Source organism: Struthio camelus, chromosome 2, assembly GCF_040807025.1.
Source record: "Struthio camelus isolate bStrCam1 chromosome 2, bStrCam1.hap1, whole genome shotgun sequence".
NCBI classification, from domain to species: Eukaryota; Metazoa; Chordata; class Aves; order Struthioniformes; family Struthionidae; genus Struthio; species Struthio camelus.
The window spans coordinates 16,852,913-16,878,040 of record NC_090943.1 but is presented as its reverse complement, the minus strand read 5'-3'; the positions used below and the strand labels follow the sequence as shown (position 1 = coordinate 16,878,040).

Here is a 25,128-nt window from a genome sequence, read left to right as displayed (position 1 = left end):
CGTTAGTAAGCAAGCAATCCTGCTGTCAAAACAAATGAAAGATTTTCAAGGTGCATTCAGTAAAACCTCGGTATTAAAGCAGCAGCAGATAAACTGAGCAAGACTCAAACTGTGATTAACCGACTGTGACACACAGTGAGTTTGGAAAGTAACATGCAAAAGAAGAAAAGGAAGAAAATGAAAGCAAATACAAACTGAGACTTAGAGACCAGCTTTACGTCCATAGTTTGGATTCTTGAAATTGTTAATAGGGCTCTTGTATATTGGATTTTCTTGCTGAAGTAAAAGAAATGGTCAGTGTCGAATAATTCAATAGGAAAAAAGAAAGTAACGTTCTCAACTATCACCAAAAAACCATGCTATATTTAAAGAAAAGTGTTAGTAATTTTTTCCCAGTGTAGAATGAATTAATTTAAACTTAAGAGAATAATTAAAAAAATATTTTTTATGACGTGTACATGGGTTTTGCTTTCTGTAGAACTGGACTGAAGGGTTTTGATTAGCAGATTCCTAGAATTTGCCCATGGAGGGAAAGACCCTATAGCATACGTAAGCCATAGGCTTGTTTTCCTTAAATGATTTTCTATTGACAAGGGCTTGGGAAGATTTCAACATTCCAGTACCATCTATGATTTTGTGACCAATTACTGAAATCTCCCAAACAAATTTGTATGAATGTTTACCAGATCTCTTTCATATGCCCGAAATTTTCATTTTATACAAAAGTAACTCTTATCTTCTGGCAAAAGCTGTATGCATTTTAATTGAATGTTGTAGAGTGCGACGCAACTGCAAAGCTGAACTATTCTGTCATCATCACATTTTCCCCCTGGAATTTTATTTCAGCCTAGGTTACTACTCACTCTTCTAACCGAAGATGTACTTCTCAAAGAGGAGAATTTTTTGCTACTGGTAACAAATGGCACATGTTTAAAAACAACTTAAAATAAGGTTACTTCTGTATTCCAGCCTTCTGCCCTACAGAGAAAGGATCTGAAATGTTTCAGGCACATAAACAAAAGTCTTATATTTTTCCTCAACTACTGCAACTTTTATACAAGTAAAAGCTTCTTGACTTACCGTGTCCCACTTGGCATTCATCTTCTCCTTTTCAAATTTAGCAAATTCTCTTCTGTCATGAATGATCATTAGTAGTTTCCAAATCAATAATAATGCAAGTCCAATAAGAACAATTCCAGCAACCACACCAGCTACAATGGGAATGATGTCAGGGCCACTGGGGCATTCTAGGGAGAAAAATCACGTGAAACATGATTTTACAAAATGGTAAAGGCAATACATATCCAGACGCTTTAAAAATTTTATTTTGTACTGAAGCCAGTATTTGAAGCATTAGAGATATGCTAATACCATTTTCACATCATAAGCAGGGTTCAAATAATAGAAATTCTGGAATTTGTACATCCTGTACATCCTTTTTCCACTTTATTTTTTATTCTTCTAATTTTTTTTTTTTATCTCATCAACCAAGCAATTCATGTTCTGATGATAAAGTCTACACACAGCTAACCGCTTAAGCTATTCATCTAGATTATTTCTGGACAAAATAACTGGCAATTATATTTTAAAAAGGTAGGAGCTCTAAGTCACGATGGTGCTGGAGGGATAAACTAGTAGACTACAAATGCAGATTAACAAAATAGTCCTCACATACCATATTAATAACTTTACAGAAAAAGGGTGTTTAGTTTTAGCTCAGACAGCTGTACTTATTACTTATCTCTGTACGTTAGCAACTAATACTTTGCTCCTGTAAGACAAATTTTTATGATATTTCCTTATCTTGGGAATTGATCTCTGCTGAAATTGAAAAGAAGCAGCACATATTTTTGGAAAGAATATCATATACTTTCAAAATAAATGAAGTCGGTGTTTGAAAATAATAACATAGGAAAAATGATTTAAGGTGACTGGCAGATAAAAGTGATAGTTCTCTAAAATAAAGCCTAATTCTTTTATTAATATACCATTCTTAATAATCACAAACCGAGCGAGGGCTTTTGTAGGGCTGAATGCATAGAATGAAGCAATCGGAAGCAAATAAATGCACCTCCTGTACTGTCCATACGAACACTACTGCCACACAAACCGTACACTGCTAATCTTGGCAGCTGCCTCTGCTGGAGCGAGCTAAGTGGGGAAGGGACCCGACACAACCCTTGGGGAGCCAGCGAGGAGCAAAGACTTGCTCCACCACTGTATTAACAGCTCCACCTCTTCGATAAGCATCTGTAACGCACAAAATTATGGCGCCTCCTGGTGCGTAAAGGCTTGATTCAACTCTTAACTAAGTTAACAAATGTTTATCCACGAAGAAGAATCAGACTCCAAATGGGTAATGTATGTGTTCTCTTGTCCTGAAGATCTTGAGCTTGGACTACGGTTTTTCAGAATTTAAAATATTCTTAACAGAAGCTACACCTATTTTTAAGAGGAACTAACCACCACCATTGACTGTACTAAACTGATCACCCAAATGACCAATGCCTAAAACCCCACAAGCAGAATGCAGCTCTAAAACCTTTCACACACAAATAAGGTGTGTATGTCATATCAGGCTAATAAAAATCAGGAAATCACACATTGCTAATGTGCAAGAACAGAGTTTTCTCTCCTCAAGGAGGGCCGAATATTAAGGATTAACTAAGCAAAAGGCTTTTCAGACCTATTCTGGAATGTAACTGGACTAAGTAAAAGCAAAGGCTCCCGGGATGAAGTAACTCAAGCAGTTTGCAATGCAGAACACAGTTTTGGTTTTCTGTGCAAGGCTGGTCCCATTTTATTAAGGCAGGAAAAAAAAAATTAAACCAGGGGTTTAAAAAACTGGATCTGAGTTTTTATGTAGTTACTCCAGTTCCAGACATCCACAACCCACAGTCCAGGTTAAGTACTATTTCTGGATGCATCTAACCAAATCAATCAGAGCTACTTTGCAGAATACACCAACAGGAAGAATTAACAACAATGGTGAAGGGAGCACAGGCAAACATCATGTTTATACCTGGGGTCTCCACCACATGGACGTTGGCTTCACCATTGGAGTTGACAGAGTACGTGAAGTAGAACCAGCAGTCATCAACATCCTTCTCTTTGCAGTGAGACAACGGATCAGGCTGTCCAGGCTGCGGCAACTTGTCTCGACTTTCTACCCGTGTCATGTTGAAATGCATACATTCCTGAGAACATGTTTCCTTCTTTTCTCCCTTATTGAAGGCTCTGCATTGAACACAGTCCCTATGGAAATAAAAATCAGAGCAATGCTTTTAAATATGTCCATAATAGATGTCTACTGTTCAATCTAAAGAAATAAAAATCCTGTTGCCGTAAAAGCTTGGGGGAGGGGGGAGGGCAACACATGGCTTTTTACAAGCCAGAATGTTTATGCACCTTGAGATTAACAAAAAACAAAATAAAAAAACAACAAAAATGCCCTTTTACTAAATTCCTCTTTCACTGAATGACCCACAAACTTCAAGGATAGACCTAAATCTCTAAAGGAAAGAATACTCAAACTTTCCCAATATCTCCACCTGGAATATGAATACTCTCTAAAAGAAGGCTTTATAGGAACAAGAGATACACAATGAAAAGATATCCGAGCGACTGATGGGTTAAAAAGAACAAACTGAGTGACAAGACTTACAGGGAATTATTACTGAGTAACTCACTGAAGTAAAGCAGACCAAGCGGGGTTTTTTGTTTTTTTTTTATAAAAAAAGGAAAGGACCCTGAAAGGCAGCTGCACAAAGCCAGTAGTTAGCCCAGTTGCTAATCATAAACTTATTTCAAAAATTTTCCATGCAGAAAATCCGTGGTTTCCAAAAGTGTGGCTTTCCAAAGACAAGTGTGCAAACTTTATGGGATCACATCTAGATTTAGTGTTTGACTTTCACCATAATCTGGCTTCTTTCAATACTTTTTCAAATATAAGGTTTGAAGCTATACAGAACAGAAATTTTATAAAAAAAATCTTAGCTGAAATCTTAAATAGTCTGGAAAATCACGCAGTATAGCTATACTTACTTCTGCTACATTCATTTCAAAAGGCCAAGACGATGAGACTTTACAGTCTCTGACGTTACAGACCAATGTCCCCTCAAATTCTGAAGAAGGCTGCTTGCTGACAACCATATATGAAATAGGGGAAAGCGGAAAGCTGCCCTAGTCAATCTGAATGGATAAAACTGATTTAACATGAATGACATGTTTCTATATGTAACATAAAAAAGGGCAGGGGGCAGAATTTACCACAATTCTGTATTAATCATGTTTAGTTTGTACTTCTTAATTCTCACCCAATCACTTCTATCGTCTAAAGGTATGATACAATATCTCTACATTTCAGAGCAGAATAAAGCACAGTATCAAGGCCCTCATTTTCCAAATTGTGCATATGTAAATATCACAAGCCTCAGTATAAAGCATTTGGGAAGCCAGAGACTTAGCTGTATAGGTACTTACTTGTGCTCCGCGCAGACACCAAGGCAAGTCTGACACATTTCACATGTGGGGCCTTGGAATTTGGGATCTGTACAATTACAAGTTCCACATTCACAAGTTCCTCTTCCATTGCAAATCTGCCCATTAGATGCCATACATGGAAGAGTATCCAAAGAGCAATCACAAGCACTGCCAGTGAAGTTGGGGAAACACTCACACACTCTACATTTGCAGATACCGTTTCCTGTGTATTAAAAAGATATTTCAATTAAATCAAGCCTCATATAAAACACGCAATTTGTGACAGTAAGAAACAAACATTTACTGTTTTAGGATAGACACAGGGAAAAAAGTCAAGCCCAAGAACAGAATAAAGCAATGGCCATTCCCTGGGAGTGGAGAGCATCAAAGCACAGCTTCAGTTCACAACTTTATATTCATAGAGAGGCACTGTTTGCTAGCATCTTTACACGTATCACTACATAAGCTTATAAGCAAGATCCAAAAAGGCAATGAATGCACTACCAGTTTAGACTTCACAACAAAGAAAAATGAAGCACCTTTGCCTCCCTAAAACACAACCATTCTGCTGCTGTAACTACTAGGACCTGCCTCATTCACCCCACCAACCTTAAATTGCTTGCTCCTTAAATTTCCTATACAGGAAAGAGATGCCTCTATCTCCAGAAGAGTGATTTGCACAGAATGGTAAGATCTTGGAACATACTTCTCCATTAAAAATGGAAAGTGTTTAGGAGTAACTAATCTCCATATTTAGGAGACCACACAAACCTGAAGGTAAGCAGTATGTGTCTGGCCCCAATCTGTCATTTAGGAAGGTCAAGACCCTTCTGCCACCATACATTTTGCAATGAAACCACCACTGCTCTATCCTTAGTGCTGCTGACGGGCAATAGGTGTACTCTGAGCTAATCAGTCACATTAGGTACTCTGGTAATTTGGCTAAAGCTTAGCGGCTTCTCTCTTTTATTTTTGGATCACAGTAAAAACTGAGATACCAGCTATACTCCTACCAGGTACTTCCACGTGTGAAAGAGCTTATGTTGAGGTGCTTAGCGTGGTTATAGGACAAAAAACACATGCAGTAAAAGAATTTAAGCACTCAAGGGAGTTAGAATATTCTAAGCTGCTTTTTTGATTTAGGGAATTAACTACCATGAGAGTCTTGTTTTTAAGGTATCTTTCTGGATCTTGCACATACTAAACTTCACTTACCTTCCAGAATACTCTCAAGATAGCATCTCACTGGTATCTTGCCAGGCACTGAGTCAAACAGTCACTATTACAAGTAAGCTGACATCATTAGCTCTTGTTATTGAGGCGGTGGTTACACTGAGCTAGTATAACAATATAATCTCAGGACAGCTGTCACAGCATTCTTTACTATACTACCTGCGGTTTTTGCTTAATGTTAGCTATGAAAGATATTACAGTAAATTCTGTAACAAACAGCAGAAGTCAAGTTCATTTATGTCACTCCTTAGAGCTGTGATTCAAGGAAGATAAAATTTGTATTACCATACTATAGTCTCATGACCACATACAGGTGTTCTATTAACAGGCAAATGTTCAATTACTATAAATCTGAGTGAAATTCTCATTTCTCTGTTATCAAGTAGCTATATTGTTTTAAGTATGTATCACTACTTGGTAGGTTGGAATTGATAGACTTGCAAATTGTTGGCCAGTATTTCCTGCTGAAAACTCTGAAGTAATTTCTCACCTCCACAAATCAAACCATTCGATCGATCACAGTTGAAGTTATCGCATTCACAATATTTGCCAGAATACACTTCATTGGTGTTTTCTCTCTTCTTGCATACACATTGTCCACAAATGCATTCTCCGTTGTTACTGCATATTTCTGTACTGTTCTCCCTCCTACAGTAAGCATCCATATCCTCACTATTTACTTCATCCGTACTACATTCACAAAGTCTTCCAATACGTCCTTCGTTACATCTGCAAGGTAAAAACACGACTGAAAATGTAAAAGCAATTAAAACTCATACCATAAAAAGACTGCAAAAATAGCACAGGTAACAGGAGTAATTGTGACTATTCTCACAAGAAACTTTCTGAGTTCAATTTCAAAGGAGATTCCCAGCTGATACCTACTTAGCAGTTCTTGGAGCTGCTGGAGATAACTAACTTGCACCTATGCTGATTACTTGTTCCAGGTTAGAAGCTAAATGAAATCACCCATAACCACTATCAATCCCTCTCTAACGTGCCAAACAATAATTTCTTCTAAGTCACACAGTAATTGTACACTGTAGCTGCTGTCATCTCTCAACGAACAAACTTCCTCATGAGCAGCAATCAGACATGGGAGGTGATGATCTTCAGAGCTGCTGAGCACTAGCAAATTCAGCTGGCATCTTTGGGGCTCTGTACTTCTCATTATCAAGGCTAAAATATTTATAAACAAATGGAGGTTCTTGTCATCATCGAAACAATTGACTGAAGTCACTGTCAGGCAACAATTAGAGATAATGCTTCCATCAGCAACCTGCTACTGTTGCAAAAGCAAAAAGCTATTCTTATCCACAACTCTTATCCCCTATGTGAAACCACAGGGACACCAGGGATAGTGATACAGAGCTCAATAATCCTTTCTATAGGCAAAGATGAGAAATCTGCTTTCTTTATTTCAAGGGAGCATGAAAAAATGACTGCAAAATGAAACAATTTATGGCCTAAAGCGGCTTACTCCTCAAATTTACTGAATACTCAAGCACTTCCAATGTTCAATTAACTTCTGCCATCAACTTCACTCGATAGATGTCAGCCACTCCTGTTCAAGAAAATCTCTAAGTTTAAAGTCAGTATCTTTCGCTCTATCTTTAATAAACAGTCACGTATTAAAGCACGAGGAGTAAGATTTGCACAATTTATTTCAGTTACAGTTCACTGAGCAGGGACCAATACTGCTTTCTAAACATCTGGATTTAGTTTTCTTAGATAAGTACTATATTTCATTCTGCTTTTGCCATTCTCATCTCAAGGGCTTCCAAGAAGAAACAGTTTATGTTTTTGCTGTAGGTTTCTTGAAAAATAAAGGCTTAAACCTTGACTTACTAGGTTGATCTTCAACCTGCCTTCTACTGAAATTCTAATATTTTGCTTTACTTTCTTTGTGTGTTATTCCAGAAAACTAGTATCATTTTACTTGATTTTCAAATATGCAATGAGGAGTACCTTTCTAATCTAATTATTGCCTGTGATAGGCCGTAATGGAAATATTTTAAATTCCTGGTTGGAAATTTCAAATGCCTAAGTATACGAAAATTATATATACTCTGAAGGATTTAAAGATGTATACAATTACAAGGAACATTGTAATAAGGCCCCAAAAGGTTACAAATAAAGTAGAGAGAGAAGACTGGGGAAGTCATTCAAATTAAAAGCGTTTTCTTTTACAACTGCTGACTCCTCCCTGGTATGAAATAATTAGTGAGAGTCTGAATAGGAGCGCCTATCAAAAACTAGGAAGCCTTCAATTTTCTTGCAGTCAAGCTGGCTCAGAAGCCATATTCTAATTCTGACTTGTACAATAGTACCAAACCAATGAACAATCCTATGAATTCCAGTATATGGATTTCTTGCAGAACTAAGACGCTACGGCAAAACATCCTAATATAATAAAGCCATAACATTAATTCTTTTCCTTTCACTCATAAATATTAAAACAAAAGAAAATCTAACTAAAGAAACAAAGGTCTTGCTCTTATTTCCCCTTTGCAAAAAATAAACAAAATGTCTATTTACTTACCTGCACGCACCACATTCGAATGTTCCATTTCCTCCATGGCAGTCTGGACTATTAGCTTCTCCTTCACTTTGACACTGACATTCACAGACGAACTGGAGATTAATTTCCACTTCTTCAGTGAAACCCAGTGGTTTAATTTTAATTGTTTCATTTTGTCCTTTCTTTGGACATTCATTAGCTGTTACATTAATCTCAAATTTAACCTGCAAACGAAATCAATCGAACGCCACATTATTAAAAGGAGTTTTGTCTGTAGTATAAAAAAGTGTTGCATATTTTCAGTGAATTTTCTATTTGAGAGTAGCAAATATACTTTAAGTTACCTCATCTCCGATTGAAATGTTAGAACATTTTCTTCCATCTTCTTGTGTATCATTCACTCCATTTTTGCAGTAAGATTTATAACTGATTGTCACTCCTTTTGGTAGCTTACTGTTTTCCAGGATAACCTCTGAAGAAAGGGACTAAAACAAAGGTTAGTTATTAGCGAACTTAGAATGGAGATGAAAGTGTTTTGCTGAAGAAGGACATTTTAAAACTATGTACAGTCTAGGCACCAATCCCAGTTCCAAGCACATACTGGAATTAAGAACACCAGTTCTGCTACAAGCAGAAGAGAAGATGTATTTGCCTTCAACTTAGGGTACTTGCTCATAAACACCTACTGCTTCCTAGGCCTGGTGCCTTCACTTCTAGCTGGCCTGCAGGACAGTCTGAGGTGAGGAACATCTCCCTCTCTCCTGCTGCCACCGTACAGCGGGTGAGGCAAGACACGCAGGAGAACAAGTGAAGAAAAGTCTGTGGGACCTGCTCCCCGTCCTGACTGCGGGTGGTGCCCGCTGACTCTCAGGCGGGAAACACGAGTGACGTCTGGCTCCGAACTCAACGCAGTCCCAGCAAAGTGCTCTCCTCCAGCTGTGCGGAGGAGTGGAGTGAAACGCTGTGGAGTTTGCCCCTCTCTGGGCAGCTCCAACGGGCCAAGAAACGCGAGCTCAGGGCTCGACATAGTCACGGCATCGTGGTGACCCCGTCTCACAACTGAGCGCTGTTATGCAGGCAAAGAGCAGCAGGGCACTGGAAGACATTTGTTAGTGCTGTGTTTTCCCAAGGAGAACGGCTGCTCATTTACACAACGCAGATCCGAAGAGAAAGTTTTGGGGTCAAATCCAAGAGCCGCTGAGGCTGATGGAGACATTTTCACTGGGAACAAGAGGCCGCAAAATGGCCCTTTACTCTTCCCCACGTGAAAGGAAGGCAACGAACTGAAGGTACTGAAGAAACAGTGTTTTTGTTTTAAAGAAAACATGACTGATAACATTTCCTTTGCAATTGTGTTTTAAGAGGATTTAAAAGTATGTCTTTTTATTTGTCTAACCTCTTATTAACATAGCGCCAGAATGTCTAATGTGGTTTTATTGCAATGGCTATATATTTATAGTTTAGTACACTAACTTACTATTTTGTAGAAAAATTTAAAATCCATCTTGGAGTACCTCCCTGAAAACTCTCAACAACTTAAAAGCAAGAAAAATAAATACCGCATGAATAAAATCTGAACTTACGTTGTATGCGTCTATGATCAGCTGAATCACATTGCTGGAGTTTGAAGACAACGTTCCCACTGCTGATTTTGGTATTAGATTTTTCAGTTCCTTTCAATATTTACAAAAAGAAAAGGAAAATTACAATATTTCTATGAAAGGAACTACAAACTGTACTATAAACACTTGTATGGCAATGTAATGCTACAGGGGAGGTAGGATTAACTACTTCATAAACAAGGCTAAAACGCTGCCAGTGGTCTCCATGATTTTTGAAGTCATACAAAGCGTTACGAGAATAAAAACAAATATCCAGCCTTTTTTTCCACCCCTTCTGCATTTTCACTTTATATTCGGTAATTAAGGAAGGTATTCATGTTATGGAAACAGAACACTGAAACTTTCTCTCGCACAAGTTAACCACACATACTTCTTACATAAGATCTTACAGAAAAGCACAATGCTTCTAGTGTATTAGAAACAGGAAAAAAAAGATTATTTCCAATGGGCGGAAAAATAAACAATCAACCCCCATCATCACTTTACTACTTCAATATAGCTACAACAGAAAAGTATCTTGTTAGGATAAAAGGAGGAAAAAATATCCATCTCCTTTATTCAGTCATTTCCTATTTCACAACCACATCCAGCAGTCTAGCTGATTTTAAATATCAGGAATATAAATAGAGCACAAAGGACAAAACATGCTCTTTCATTAGTGCCCCTTTTGATTTCAGTGTCCACATTCCCCTCAGCTATTTTGCCACTAAGTGTTCATGAAAAGTAGCACTGCAAATCTGCTCTCCAGTCCCTCCTACCCACAAAGGCCTGCAGAGAACCTAAGAAGGCCAAAATCATTCTCTACTTGGAAAGCACATGCACACGCAGGAGCAGCTGGGACAGAAGGCGGGGGGAAGTACAGGGAACAGAAGGATGCTTTATTCAGCTTTACCTTGTAAACTGCCTGAAACTCTTCAGTAACAGCAAAAATTGTCTGAATGTTATTCTCACTAAGCTTCTGCACCAGATGAGCAATAGAGGGATAATCCTATAAAAATCAAGCATAAAATACAATTCAAATTTGGGACACATATTAGAAAACAACCAGAAAGATTATGACATTATGAATACAAATCACCTTTATAAACACATATGACATAAGCTGGCTAGTTAGAAGTTTTATGTTAGAAAATCAAGCTCTAAAAGAAAAACACCCTTGCAAACAAATATGCACTGAAAAGGTTCCATATATACCCATATGAAGATATATTATTTATATATATACATACACACACACACATATATATATATGAAAATATTTAAAGAAGGAACTACAATTCCTTGCCATTTAAAGTTCGTAGCCTCAATGTTCTCAGAACATAACATTCAGTAGTTTTCCATAAAACTTACCTCAGTCAAAACTACTACCTTTTGCACTGTTGCATAAAGGAAAGTTGAATTTATTTTAGTTTTTTATTGAACAATACTCTCTTGATTTTAGGAATATATGAACACACAAACTTTGCAAAGCTTATTGTATTTACCCCATCCGGTTAATGTATTTCTTTACTTCTATCTACTTACCAATAAACCACATAGGCAATGTTGTTAAGCACACTTTTATCAAAAACTTTGCATCGTAAAATTTCAAGAGCCTTCAAAGACCTGGCTGGGCAGCTCTCTAACCGAGTGATGTTCTTCAATAAGCCCTGAAATACTGAGAACTTTTCAGAGGACTTCAAGAACGCTAATACTATGTCAATATTCAAGAAGCAGAAGTGGAATGATCCTCATAATTATATGATAATTATTTATTTTTAAAAAAAGCAAATAGCTGGGGAGTAGAAATAAGCTATGACTAATTCAACTAATGGCAGTAACTGGTTTCCCGCTTTCCTACTCTGTCATTTAGTTGCATGGGTGAACTCAGGACTGTATAGCATTTTAATTAAAAATTAATACAAAGTTGATTAAAAAACAGTACATGCTCTCTCAACAGAACTCACGCTAAAATGATTCAAAATTGCTAACAGACTTAAAAAAACACTCACGGCTGGAGACTAATTAAAGGTACTTCTATCACTTGAGTCCCAAAGAAAGACTAGAACTAGGCATGACAAAGACTGATGAAATGATGAAATAATGGGACAAAGCCATCACAATTTGCCAGTGAACAAAAAGGGCAATTAATCTTAAAAAAGTAGTAAGGATAAAGTTCAAAAGATGTAGCGTTCTGAAACTACACCAGATGACTTGCTTTCTCTGAGCTTATGACCACAAAAGATTAATTTCCCTAGAAGTTGATGCAAAAGACTTACATAATAGTGGCTCATTGTGTACATATTATTTTCCAGATGACATTTCCCATCATTTGGTAAAACAATTCCACCAAGTTTACCATCTCCTGCAAAATGAAATCCAGCATCCGTGGAAAACACTAACAGTCTTGTAACATTTCTCCATCCAATTTGTTCCTTAGGACACAAACACACAGATTTTCAGTATTTTGCACCAATTTATTTTAAAGTAATGGAGACCAACAGATAAATGCATGACAAATTGGACACGCTTAGAAGAAACAATACTGTAAAAACATTACCCCTGAAATTATCTAATTTGCTCAAGCCTTAAAAGCACTTGCGTTTAATGAAATACCTGTTTTAAAACAATTGTTGTAGGATTTTCAAAGGCAAGAAATACTCTTTTTGAGATTTTCTTTGGTCTGTTCAGTTCTCTTTGCAATAGCTGAAGAGTGACAGGGTTTTTGAAATCACACACATCAGTCCAGCTCTCTAGTTTTCCCAAGCCCATTTCTGTCACTACCATGCAGCTCAACTATATAGGACAACATCAGCATGTGAAGCACTGCAGCAGCCTTCAAATGGAAAATGATGGCCTGCCCAGGACTAGGCTCTGAAGAGCCATCAGGCTTTGCCTGTCTGGCCCAGGTTCATACCCCCAGTGCAGTATTTGCCAGAGAATCACCCCTTTTCACTGTCCCACTAGTATTCCGACCTATAACTGCTGGGCCTAATTCTGTAAGCTGTCCTTTCCTATTTTCAAAAACTCTCTTCCAGAACTGAAGCCCTAATCAATTTAAGGGGAGAAGGCAATATAAAAATCTTGCATAAAAACCAGGAACTTCCCCCCCCCCATTTTTTTCCAGAAGTTTTGATTAACACTGCACTTCTAAATGAAGACTGTAGATTATCTTTCAGAAAGTCTTGACTCCATTAATCAACAAAATAGCAACACAGCAGCAAAGCAGTAAATTGGTAACTTTTTAGAAGAGTCTATGCTGTGCAGGTGCCTAGAAAGGTCTACTGGACTACAGAAAAATCAAAGAATTTACTGACCTACATCAGATCTCCAAAAATGACCAAAAATCAGCTTTTCATCTACTTCTATCTGAGAATGTAGTAGAAATTACAATTCAGCAAACTATTCCGGCCATTTTAAATAGTAAAACAAGAACTATAAAAATACATGCAGTTTAGAAATCATTTGAGAAGAGCAGTCTAATTATTTAAAAATCTATACATTTGTGAGCAGAATTTGACTCTTTCTTCTTTTTTTAAAGTAATCTTTAAAAATATTCTTTGGAACACATCCATCTGCTGCAAACATGAACTGTAGTCAGCATGTTACATTTTCTGCTTGTATATACATATTTCACTCACTAAAGATCCCTGTGAAAGACAGATTCACGCATCTGTGCAGTCTAGTCCATCTTGTCTTGCTAGCGCAAGGATGTGTCCTGCAGTCTCAATTAATGAAATGAAGCCTTGAAGATTTGATATCAAACTTCAGCTTAGCTACCATAAAACACTAAGGCTGTACCATAACAATTTTATTTAATAGAGCGGTAAAGAAAACTCGTACACACTTACTCCACAAACCGCAACTTGCATTATTGCATCAAATCCACCTTCAGGAGAATCCAAATTGCCAGAAATGTGTTGTTTACCTACAAGTTCATTGAATTTATTTCCTTCACTGGTAAGGCTGAGCACATTTTTATAGCTAAATGGACTTGTACAGTTCTGGTCACCCGTACAAGGATTTCTGAGTTTGGCTGGTGTTGTACTTATATATGGCATCACAGTTTTTTCCACAAAAGAGCCAAAGCCTAAGACAGAACAACAAAAAATGCTGTAAATTGAAGAAAGGAATTCTTATTTATATCATGATATAATAGAATAGAAATTCATTATAGCTGAACTGTCTTTAGAAATAGTCCTCATACTTGAAGTGGAAGTTAATTCCACTTTCTCTATCAACACCAAGTACTGTTATGTTCCTCGACAGGATCTACTTCTCAGAAGAATACCTGCCATAACATGGCTAATTTGAACCCCGCCCCCCCCCCCCCCCCCAAATTTCTTCATATGCAATCATGTGAAAAATATCAGGAAAGAAACTGGATTTGTTTGGAATATGTGCATCTTTCTTACCAATTCGAAAGTCTGAAGTTATTTTTTCCATTTCAAACATCAGAGCAGTTCCGAGACTTTTCACATTCTCTAAATCATCTTTCATGGAGTAGGAGAGGTCCATAAGATAATAAAGATCTATAGGGTAATCTTCAGCTCTCTTAAATTTTAATGAAAATGTTTGGGGCTCCCCTGTTTCAGAGATTAAACAGAAGCCATTAAACATACCAGAGTAACTGCACTGGCAAGAAAAAAAATCATCAGTATCTCAAAGACTTTCCATAAAGACGCAAGATCTAAACTAACGGTGAGTGAATTTTTCACCTATTAACTGAAATGATTAACATTACAGTATGATGAAAAAATGTCAAGAAGCAATTATTTCTTTCTGCTGTCCAGCTGCACGTTTTCAAGATATCTGACTTCCCCATACAAAATTCTAGCCTATTATACTCAGGTCTTTCATTTGCCCCAATTTGAAATCATGATGTATGCGAAAATTTTAAAAAGGTTCCTATAACATAGCACAAGTTTTCTACATCTACTTTCATCCAAAATGACTCTAGAAATTCTCAGCAGTTAGTGTAGGAAAAATAGTGTGGAATTAGTTTTAAAAAAGAAAAATCAATCCTCAATAGGATATTTCAAGTTACTTTGCATCGAATATGGGGTGAAAGCACACACAGTGCAGTGAGATGAGTTAGTATTTGTCTGAACTGTAAGCCCTGAGCTTGGTGACAGAAACATGCAGTGTCACCCACTGAAACTCTACACTGAGAGACACTGCAAAAGAATTGCCTCTCCATAAAATGAAGAAAGTGCTCTTTTGCCTATTATGTGTGAAGTGAGGAGTAGAATTGGAAGGTTTGTTTCCCCTCCTTCCTTCTGGCTGCTAAATAGTGATATTGCTGTTGCTTCAGTCTACTTAATATTTAGCAAATATTTCTTTAATATTCAACAAAATATCAAACAGGGGAAACCATACAGATCTAGCTATGCAGTAGCTTTGCATTTTCCTGAACTATGTTTCAAAAACCCTATGTGGAAAACAAACACCCCCCTTGACATAATCCCTAATTACTCAAGGGTGCAGAGACCTTGTGACCAAGAGAAGCGCCTGTAAACAGGGCAATGATCTTTTGGGAATTACGTTTTAATTGCTCAGAACCCTCATATGTTCTGCTAAACAAACCTCTGCCTTGACAGAAGGACAGTAATCTAGTGTCTGGAAGCTGAAAAGTTCATGTTAGAATTAAACTGGGATAATATCGAAATTGCAGAACAACTTTCGGTCCTTTCCTTCCCTCTCCTCACTGTGCTAAGTTGCCTCATCTTACGTTTATTAAAGTGGTCACCACCAAGCAGCTGACTCCTAGTGCAGGCTTTTAAACCAAGTAAATGCAAGGTAGTTTTTTTGATGCAGTCCCTAGGAACTCTACTCCAGGACAAAGTCTCCATTATGCTCAGCTAATGTATGACCTATTATGAACATGAGAGTTTAAGAAACAAAAACTAAAAAAAAAAACAACCCCCAAAAACCAAAGCATAACCACCACACAATGCAGAACTGACCCTTATACTCATCTCCCTCTGCTGTGATATGCTTTAATATCATCAGATGCTGGATGAAAATGCCATAACTTTCCCCCCCTTCCTTTAAAATAAATAAAGTAAAAAAGCCCTCAAGGAAGCCTGTCTTGTTGCAGGACATGTGGCTGAAGAATACTACTACCTTTCAAATCCTCCCAACAGCTTTCTGTGCCCCAGAGGTGGAAATACTCATTCCAAGGTCTGTCACAGGTGACAGCGTGGCCCCTATAGTAATCCTCACGGGTTTCTGTAAATAGGCTTTAACAGTTTCCTGTATGCCTAGTCCCTGCCGGTCTGCATATTTCTGCCCCTAACTGAAAAACTAATAACCACAATTAACTCTAGGACTGTCATTAAGAAGGCTTTTAAGATTCTGCCCTGAAATCACACAGAACCACAGGGGAAAAGCCTGAATTATTTCTAATTTCAAAAGTCTGATTCAGCTTGAAAAACTTAAAGCATGAGAAGAAGAGTTTTTGGTTATTTTAGTTCATTAATCACAGACTAACCACCAGTTTTTAGGGCTCTGACCCGGCATGAACATCTCTCCAACTGTATCACCCTCCATTTTGCCCAGGAGTTACGCTGGACCTGAGGACTCGTATAATTTTCCCTTCCAAGTGTGGGACCCCATATAACCACTTTTAAAACTTCCACAGAGTTTCGCTGCTCTACTTGACGGCTTCACTGTGACTGGTAATAATCTGACCCTCTCTCAGGCTCAGAACATGAAATATTACACTCTGAATATTAGTAAACTATGATACATTTTTCAATACATCCCGAAAACAGGACTCAAAGACTATCAGTTTCTCTTGATCTTTCCTGTTTATATGTCTTATGCCCCCCAACTGAATGTTATTTATGATATTTCCTATCTCTTTAAACTTTTGCATGCTCTTTTACTCTCATTCCAAGAAGCAACACTACAGAAAATCAACTGCAAAATATTTGGAGACAAAAATCATTGTATCTTTCCAATATATCTGCCAATCCATGCTCACACTTCTATGAGCTGGATCTATACAAGTGATAAAAATCTGTATCTAAGCTCTCATAAAAATCAGACTTTGAAGTATCTGAACACATGGGGTTAACCTGAATAGCTCTGCTCTCATTCAGATATCTGAACAATAATAATTTCTGAAACAAAATGAATAAAGTAATCAAAACATAAAATGCAGATGTGACAAAAAAAAAAAAAATCACATGAAGACTAGGATGAAACCTTCCTTACCAACTCTTAGCTTCAGCACTAATTTTTGTGGCTGGATCTGTGTAATGGCCTCTGGTTTCAGCTTTTCTGCAGCACCTATCTTACGATTTGTTACCTCTCTATCTTCAAGCACCTGTTTACTACCTCTGGGATTTTCTATATCTTCTATAGGGCAACCTTTACTCTTTAGTGCTGCCAAGTCATCACATCGGGCAGAAGTTGGTTCTCCTTCTTGCAAAAAGTCCTAGAAAACATGGGCAAGAGCATCAAATTCACAGCTATTTACCATTTGTTACACCCTACACACTGTAACACTTTCTACAATGACCCCATCCCTTTTTTTTTTTTTTTTTTGAAGTCTAGTAATAACACATGCAATCCCAAAACATGTTAAATTTTACTAAATGAAGCAGGAGCTACTAGTCCAGCAGTTTGCATTTACTTACGCTGGTCTGCGCTCAAGATATAAATAGGAGGAATGAAAAAAATGCCCAATGTCATCTCTGACAGAAGCAGGACGTCCCTTTAAATCAGCTACTCTAAAAGTATCAGCAGATGGAAAAAGCTTACATCTTCAAGTAGTCATCAATAATGTGAACCTATTTGTTCAGCCTACTCTGCAAGTACCTTTCCTTTTAACTTTTTTTTTTTTTTGGGGGGGGGGGAAGGCTTTAATTAAAGATTTTACAAGAGTACATGAGTAGTTCACATCAAAGAAAATGGCAGTATGCTGACAAGGCAGGAAAAAGACAAACAACTCCTCTTTTATTTTGGGAAAGTTCAATACAAAAGCAAGATCTATATGTTAAAAAAAAAAAAAAAAGATTACTTAGCCCTGAACACAAATTACCATTATTTCAAACTGACAAAAAACTTCAACCTCAAATATGAATAAGGCTTCTAAGGGGAAACTTCAAAATCTGAAAAAAATATTTTTCCAATAAATATTTGCTTATAAATAAATATATTCTAAAGATTTTCTTCTGTTTGTAAAGAAAACAGTTCAGCATATTCTGATTAAGTCAGTCTGTCCTCAATATTGTGTTTCCTGAATTTAATCTTTAATTACACAAGCAGGCATTCTTTGTGTTTCAGATTAAAACAAACAACTCATCTCCATAAACCAAGCTATCACATCCCAGTGCACCAACAAGAGAATACTAAGACTTGAACTTCTTTTCATGTTAAAAGCAAACCCTCAATCTCTTCCTCTACCCCACCTATGTCTGTCTAAAATTACCTCTACTCTTATGTCACTGAAAGAATATAATTAAATGTACCCAGACAGATTCTATGCTGAAATGATTTTAAATAACTATGAGACAGCCTGTAGGGTCTGTATAGACCTAACATTTAGCAACAGAAAAGTAAACACACTGAATGACAGAACTACTAAAAACAGGTCTTCATTAAAACCAAGGTATCTGAATTTTTACGTACAACCACAGATTAAATTGAAGAGCTACAGGAAATGGTGAAAACAGACATATACACACATCTAGAGTATTTGTTTAAATTTGAAACTAAGGAAAAAACAAATTATAAGAAGAATTTTGCAGCAATACTTACTGTTTTTTTACACCAGCCACAGTTTGGTCCTGCTTGTATACACTCACCACATGATTTTGCATTAGCTTTTATGCAATCACTGCCACCTATTAAGACAGATTAATGATTTCATTTTTTTTAAAAAAGGTGCTAATAGCAAAATAGTTTGAGTGTGTTTCATTCTGGCCTTATAAATCAAGTTCTAACTAAAAACATGTTATTAATAGAGATGAGTGATATATCGTTACGAGCACTTGTTTAATGACAATATATTTAACTACACAAATAGCTGCTAAATATACATCGTTTTAAAGCAACATTAAAGTAATGCAAAGAAATCAACTTGTTTACCTTGCTGAGCAAATCCACTCCATATCAAGCAATACAGGAATCCAGCCCAGGTGAGCAAATTTAAATTATTCTGAAAAAGTAAAACAGAATACCGAATTGTATGATTTATTGTAACTAATAAGCAAAAAAAGAGGCATGAAAGTACAGACATGTAACTCTGTTTCAGAGGAGACAAGGAATACAGTATAGATACACCATACTGATGATATGACCTTACTCTTGCCCATTGGACAGATGTGTTTGCATCTAATACAACCATATCTGTAGACTAAACTTTATACTTAGTGGGCATCACAGAGGGCAGCTTCTTCTTAAACTCTTTTCAAATACTCTTAGATTAGGTAAATTATCATGTCACAAGACATTTAAAAATATTCTTCAAACAGGAGGAAAAAAAGAAAAGAGAAAGAGAAAAAAAAAAGAACAATCTACTAACATCCTGCCCAAAAATATTCATGCTCTGAATGTTATCAGAGACTTCTGAATAAAAGACATCGTAAATATGTAAGTCAGAAATGAAGCTTTTCTTCACAAGTCTCTGTTCTAAAGTAAGAAAAATCTGAAGGCCCTTTCCAAAATCTTTTCCTAGGAATTTGCAAAGGAGAATTTTACAGCCTACCTTTGGGTGTTGTACTCCAAACCAGAAAGCCTCTCCTTCCCCCTAACAGTTAGGGCCAATTGATATAGTCAGCCAATTTTTTTTTCTTCTTTAAACAGTGAACTAATGAGTAATATCTTCCTTATTAAAAAAGTTAAAACATTTCAATTTTTTTACATGTTATAGATTTTAATGAAAAATAAATACATGCAAACTATATAATCAATATGTTTTATGCGATAAGATATGAATGCTTATGAACCATAACACAGGGTTACTGAATTGTTATTCTCCCTATTTATTGCTGAAACTTCCCCGAGTACTCCAGAGTTAGGATTATGGTGTAAAAATAGATTTTAAACAGACCATTCATTCTATTTTAGTCTTTCTTCAACTCTAACGGTGTGTAGTCAACCAGTGTCAGTTTTCACAACTCCTTTAAAATTTTGGTGTTATTTTAAATTCCACTTTTTTACTCATTATAAGAATTCTGAGACCTTGGAGTCAGACTGCCAATTTCCTTGGTAGTCCTAGACTGTTACTGCAAATTAAAGCCTTTCTAGGCTTCCTGAAAATATCAAAATTAATTCGTTTGTGTTCTGAAAAATATTTTGCAATTCAGCCAAGGAAAAGTAAATTTGGTAGTAGAACATTTTACTGTATAAGAGAGATATTACTATCTCATTTAAAATGAGCCTGTCATCTTCTAGGAAACAGACTACTATTCTTGTAAACCAGTAGCAAAGACAGAAATCCTTAAATTAGCACTGCAGCTGAACTTTGGTTTTCCTACACTGATTTCGGGTCATTCATAATTGTTATTTTGCACAACCAGGCCTAACAGAGAGGGAAGAGGCCCTCCAAAATCTCATGGAAAAGGCTTCAAACAGAATCCAACCCTTTGCTAACAAATGTTATCCAACAATAATGTTAGATGTTTCACATTTTTCTGTCAAATCGTTTCAGACTGCTTTTAAATCCAGTGGACCCTGCAGCCGGGGGGGGAAGAAATAACGAAAGGCAAAAAAAAAGGAAGCTTAGACATAAGAGACTGTTGTGGAATAGCTGGCTAGATGCTATGCATATACACATAAGAAATTACTGATAAAAAGAACCCCAAAGAAATAAAATTGTACTGTAAAGAATATCTTTCTATAACTTCTGATCATTGCTTACTGCGCGCATCTAACTGATTCCTCCCTCTGCCCCTGACTGCTGGCATGATCATTCCTTCCTTCCCCCAAATGAAGGCATATTTCATCACTTTACAAAAAATTTCACGTTAAGCGCAAGGCCAGAAAGGGGTCTTCTTTGCAGTATGAAAGAAACTAAGTTGCTGGCGTTGGCTTAGTACCGTCTCTTCTGTTAGCCAAAATGAGGAAATTATAAATAGTTCACCTTTTTAGGGCAGACTAACAGCGGATGCACAGCAAGCCCGTGCAGACTATATAAATAAGTCAGCAAAGATGTGACACAGTGCTAAAACTATGACTAAGGCAACTTGGAAAAGAAACGTTCCTGTGGAAATGCATCCGCATGATGAATATAGTTCTGGGCACAGATTCCACGTGAAGTTAACAACTAAAATGTCCTCTTCCATATATGGCTAAGCCAAGGCCTCTCCTAAAACAAGGAGCCCGCCCGCCGATACACGCTAGTTCACTCCCTTCACCTCGACTGCTTAATAGTTTTTCCATCTGCTGAGGTTTTGAAAAACCTCAGTAAAGATTTGCTAATTTAGATTCAATTCTGAATGTTCTTTAATCCAAGCAAAGCGAGGTGGACTCCCAGGCTCCAAACTTCTTCCCAACCCCTGCAACAAGCTGGGCGTAATAACGTCAAATACATTCTCCCTCCAAGTCACTGGTGAGTATTTTAGGTTGCCCTGCTGCAGATTTTTATAGTAAGGGGAAAACACAAAGCAAAACAAAACAAAAAAATACCTTAACTACATTAGACAGTCAAAGGAGTCCTTTGGAAACCACTTGTTTGGCTGAATACTGACACAGGATTTAGTTACCCCTCCACAATATGGGAACAGAAAATAACCTATTGTTACAGGAAATAAATGAAGTTTTTTGTGAAACTTTTTTAACACTCTTCCTCCCCTTTTTAATTAAAACAAAACACAAATCTTAAAAAATATTGATTTTTTTGCCCCCTGAAAAAAACAGCTTACAAAAGGTAAGCTTGCCAGGAACTGAAATATCTTATTTAACAACTAAATCACTGGTTTGATCCTTTTTAAAAAGGCTGCAAGTGGTGTGCTTCTGAAAAAAAAATTTTTTTTGCATGTTTGTTAACAGTAATCTACCCTTGTTAAGTATTTCATGAAGACAAATATGGACATAACCTTAAACGTTTGGACTTACTGCTTTCCAAGTTTTTTTTTTTTTTTTGCTAACTGTCTCTACAAACTGTAATACTTAAAAGACTTTTTTCATTATAAAAAGCAGCTTTGATGGGAGCTTCTAATTTGAAGCAAGAGACTCATTAACAGACAACAAGCAGAGGAGGGATTAAGTCTCCTCTGTAGTGAGGCCAATTTTGTATTTGCAAATCAAGCATCAGCACCTTTGCGTTATGCTAATCATCAGAAATTTAGAAACTAAATTTGTTCCTCCAAAACACTAAAGCCATTTAAAGGGGTTATTATTTTTATAACAGCAAAAGCATTTATATAGAAAATTATCTGAGCAAGCGGGATCAAAAAAGGACAGAAGCTATGGGAACATTACTGCTTTGAAATCAAACATCAGGGGCTAAGCTGCTCTCCTCTCACCACCCTTCAGCTCAAGATTTCATCCCCTCTAACCTACCCTGCTGTTTCAGACCAACATTAGGGCAGCAAAAGGCAGAACGACCGCCAGAAGAGGTCCCGCCGTGTTCCTTGTGCTGCACTGCCCAGCGGAGGGAGCGGGGAGAGCCGGACTGCCTCCTCCCGCATCCCCTTCGGAGCATCCACACGACCCCACCACCACCGCCCCACGCAGCCCGCTCCCGGCCTCTCCTCTGCACGGGCTCCAACACGCCCAGCTGCGGTGCAAGCCACTGCTAGCAGAAAACTAACCTGACCTATGCACAAAAAGCTGCAGCTGTTAACAGCGAGCCATTAGACCAGTTCAGCTGTAACGTTTAACCACCCCCTACCTACTGGTTCCATAGAGAGCATGTATCCTGCCTGCAAAAAAACCCACTGACTTTGGGCAGGAAGTTGCAGAAGATGGCAGGCCGCTGAAGAAACAGCATTTTTCCATTCAGTCAAGCAACTCATCTGACCTTGTTTTCAGTATCAATCAAGCCAATATGAAGCAGAAGAAGGACTACAAGCGGTCGGCCTCTACACTGTACTGAATTGTCCCTTGCCGCAAAGCTTTACACTCAAAATACATAACCACACTTCAGAACACAGGGGAGATATTTAGAGGTCAGACAGAGTAAAAGCTGAATTGCTGGGCAGGAGCCAGCAATTTTGAGACAATAACCAGTCTGCTTATTCATATCCCTGCAGACCACACTAATTAAATGTATATACCTAGAAATGAATAAGCAACACATACTTTTGGACTAGTGTGTGCTTCCTGCAAACTGACATCTCCTTACATGAGCTGTGCTTTCATGGGTGTAAGGATGAATTCAGAAATGCTGTCTAGAACTAATCCTTTCTAGCATTCAGATTATGTCTACACAGCCACTTGAATCTAGTGTAAGGATGGGAAGCCACTGAGGACAGCTGCCCCCTCCTCCTCTCCCTGACCGATTATTCGCACTGCTTTCCTCTATGACGACTAACAAAGTCATCAAACATACTAACAAACAAAGAAGGTCTAGTTGGAGATGTGAAGGTTGGGGGCAGCCTTGGCTGCAGTGACCATGAGATGGTGGAGTTCAGGATCCTCCGAGGAGGGAGCAGGGCAATGAGTAGGATTGCAGCCCTGGACTTCAGGAGAGCTGACTTTGGCCTCTTCAGGGACCTATTTAGGGGAGTCTCATGGGGTAGGGCCCTAGAAGGAAGAGGGGTCCAGGAGAGCTGGTTAATATTCAAGCATCACCTCCTCCAGGCTCAAGATCAGTGCATCCCTCTGACGAAGAAGTCGAGCAAAGCGGGCAGGAGACCTGCATGGAGGAGCAAGGAACTCCTGGCAAAACTCCAGCAGAAGAAAGAAGTCTACAGAATGTGGCAAAGGGGACAGGCCACTCGGGAGGAATACAGGGACGTTGTCAGAGTGTGCAGGGATGCGACAAGGAAGGCTAAGGCCCAGCTGGAATTAAATCTGGCAGGGGATGTCAAGGACAACAAGAAGGGCTTCTTCAAATACATCAATAGCAAAAGGAAGACTAGGGAAAACGTGGGCCCGCTGCTGAATGGGGCGGGTGCCCTGGTGACAAAGGATACAGAGAAGGCAGAGATATGGAATGCTGCCTTTGTTTCAGTCTTCACTGCTAAGGCCAGTCCTGAGGAATTCCAGACCTTGGAGACAAGAGAGGAAGTCTGGAGAAAGGAAGACTCTCCCTTGGTGGAGGAGGGTCGGATTAGAGAACATTTGTCCAAACTTGACATCCACAAATCCATGGGCCCTGACGGGATGCACCCACGAGTGCTGAGGGAGCTGGCAGGATGTTATCGCTAGGCCACTCTCCATCATCTTGGAAAGGTCCTGGAGATCAGGAGAGGTGCCTGAGGCCTGGAAGAAAGCCAGTGTCACTCCACCCTTCCAAAAGGGCAAGAAGGAGGAGCCAGGAAACTACAGGCCTGTCAGCCTCACCTCCATCCCTGCAAAACTGATGGAACAGCTCCTCCTGGAGGTCCTCGGTAAGCATCTGGAGGACGAGGTGATCAGGAGTAGTCAGCATGGATTCACCAAAGGGAAATCATGCTTGACCAATATGATAGCCTTCTCTGATGGAAGGACTGGCTGGGTAGACGAGGGCAGAGCAGTGGGTGTTGTCTACCTGGACTTCAGCAAGGCTTTGGACACTGTCTCCCACCACATCCTTGTAGGTAAACTCAGGAAGTGTGGGCTAGATGAGTGGACGGTGAGGTGGCTTGAGAACTGGCTGGATGGCCGAGCTCAGAGGGTTGTGGTGAATGGCACAGAGTCAAGTTGGAGGCCTGTAGCTAGCGGGGTCCCCCACGGGTCAGTCCTGGGTCCAGTCTTGTTCAATATATTCATCCATGACCTGGAGGAAGGGACAGAGTGCACCCTCCGCAAGTTTGCTGAGGATACTAAACTGGGAGGAGTGGCTGACACACCAGAAAACTGTGCTGCCATTCAGAGGGACCTGGACAGGCTGGAGAGCTGGGCGGAGAGGAACCTCCTGAAATTCAACAAAGGCGGCAAGTGCAAGGTCCTGCCCCTAGGGAGAAATAACCCCATGCAGCAGTCCAGGCTGGGGGTTGACCTGCTGGAAAGTAGCTCTGCCGAGAAGGACCTGGGAGTGCTGGTGGACAACAAGTTAAACATGAGGCAGCAGTGTGCCCTTGTGGCCAAGAAGGCCAATGGTATCTTGGGGTGCATTAGGCAGAGTGTTGCCAGCAGGTCGAGGGAGGTGATCCTGCCTCTCTCCTCAGCCCTGGGGAGGCCTCCCCTGGA

General features: G+C 38.6%; 1 protein-coding gene across 3 annotated transcripts in view; it reads right to left on the bottom strand.

The window, feature by feature from the left end:
• Positions 1-25,128, bottom strand: part of ITGB1 (integrin subunit beta 1) — a 52,050-nt gene that overhangs the window by 8,691 nt on the left and 18,231 nt on the right. For 2 of the 3 annotated variants that reach the window (XM_068934397.1, XM_068934396.1), the window contains exons 2-15: positions 18,937-19,006; positions 18,607-18,692; positions 17,059-17,281; positions 14,253-14,423; positions 13,689-13,927; positions 12,117-12,272; positions 10,751-10,846; positions 9,820-9,909; positions 8,581-8,721; positions 8,258-8,460; positions 6,206-6,444; positions 4,483-4,705; positions 3,023-3,255; positions 1,081-1,247 (exon numbers count right to left, since the gene is read on the bottom strand). In XM_068934397.1, the coding sequence (XP_068790498.1) occupies positions 1,081-1,247; positions 3,023-3,255; positions 4,483-4,705; positions 6,206-6,444; positions 8,258-8,460; positions 8,581-8,721; positions 9,820-9,909; positions 10,751-10,846; positions 12,117-12,272; positions 13,689-13,927; positions 14,253-14,355 (1,890 nt within the window). In that variant the 5' untranslated portion in view covers positions 14,356-14,423; positions 17,059-17,281; positions 18,607-18,692; positions 18,937-19,006. Of the gene's footprint in view, positions 1-1,080; positions 1,248-3,022; positions 3,256-4,482; positions 4,706-6,205; positions 6,445-8,257; positions 8,461-8,580; positions 8,722-9,819; positions 9,910-10,750; positions 10,847-12,116; positions 12,273-13,688; positions 13,928-14,252; positions 14,424-17,058; positions 17,282-18,606; positions 18,693-18,936; positions 19,007-21,477; positions 21,584-25,128 lie in introns of those variants that run through there. The other variant, XM_068934398.1, reaches the window with a different exon arrangement.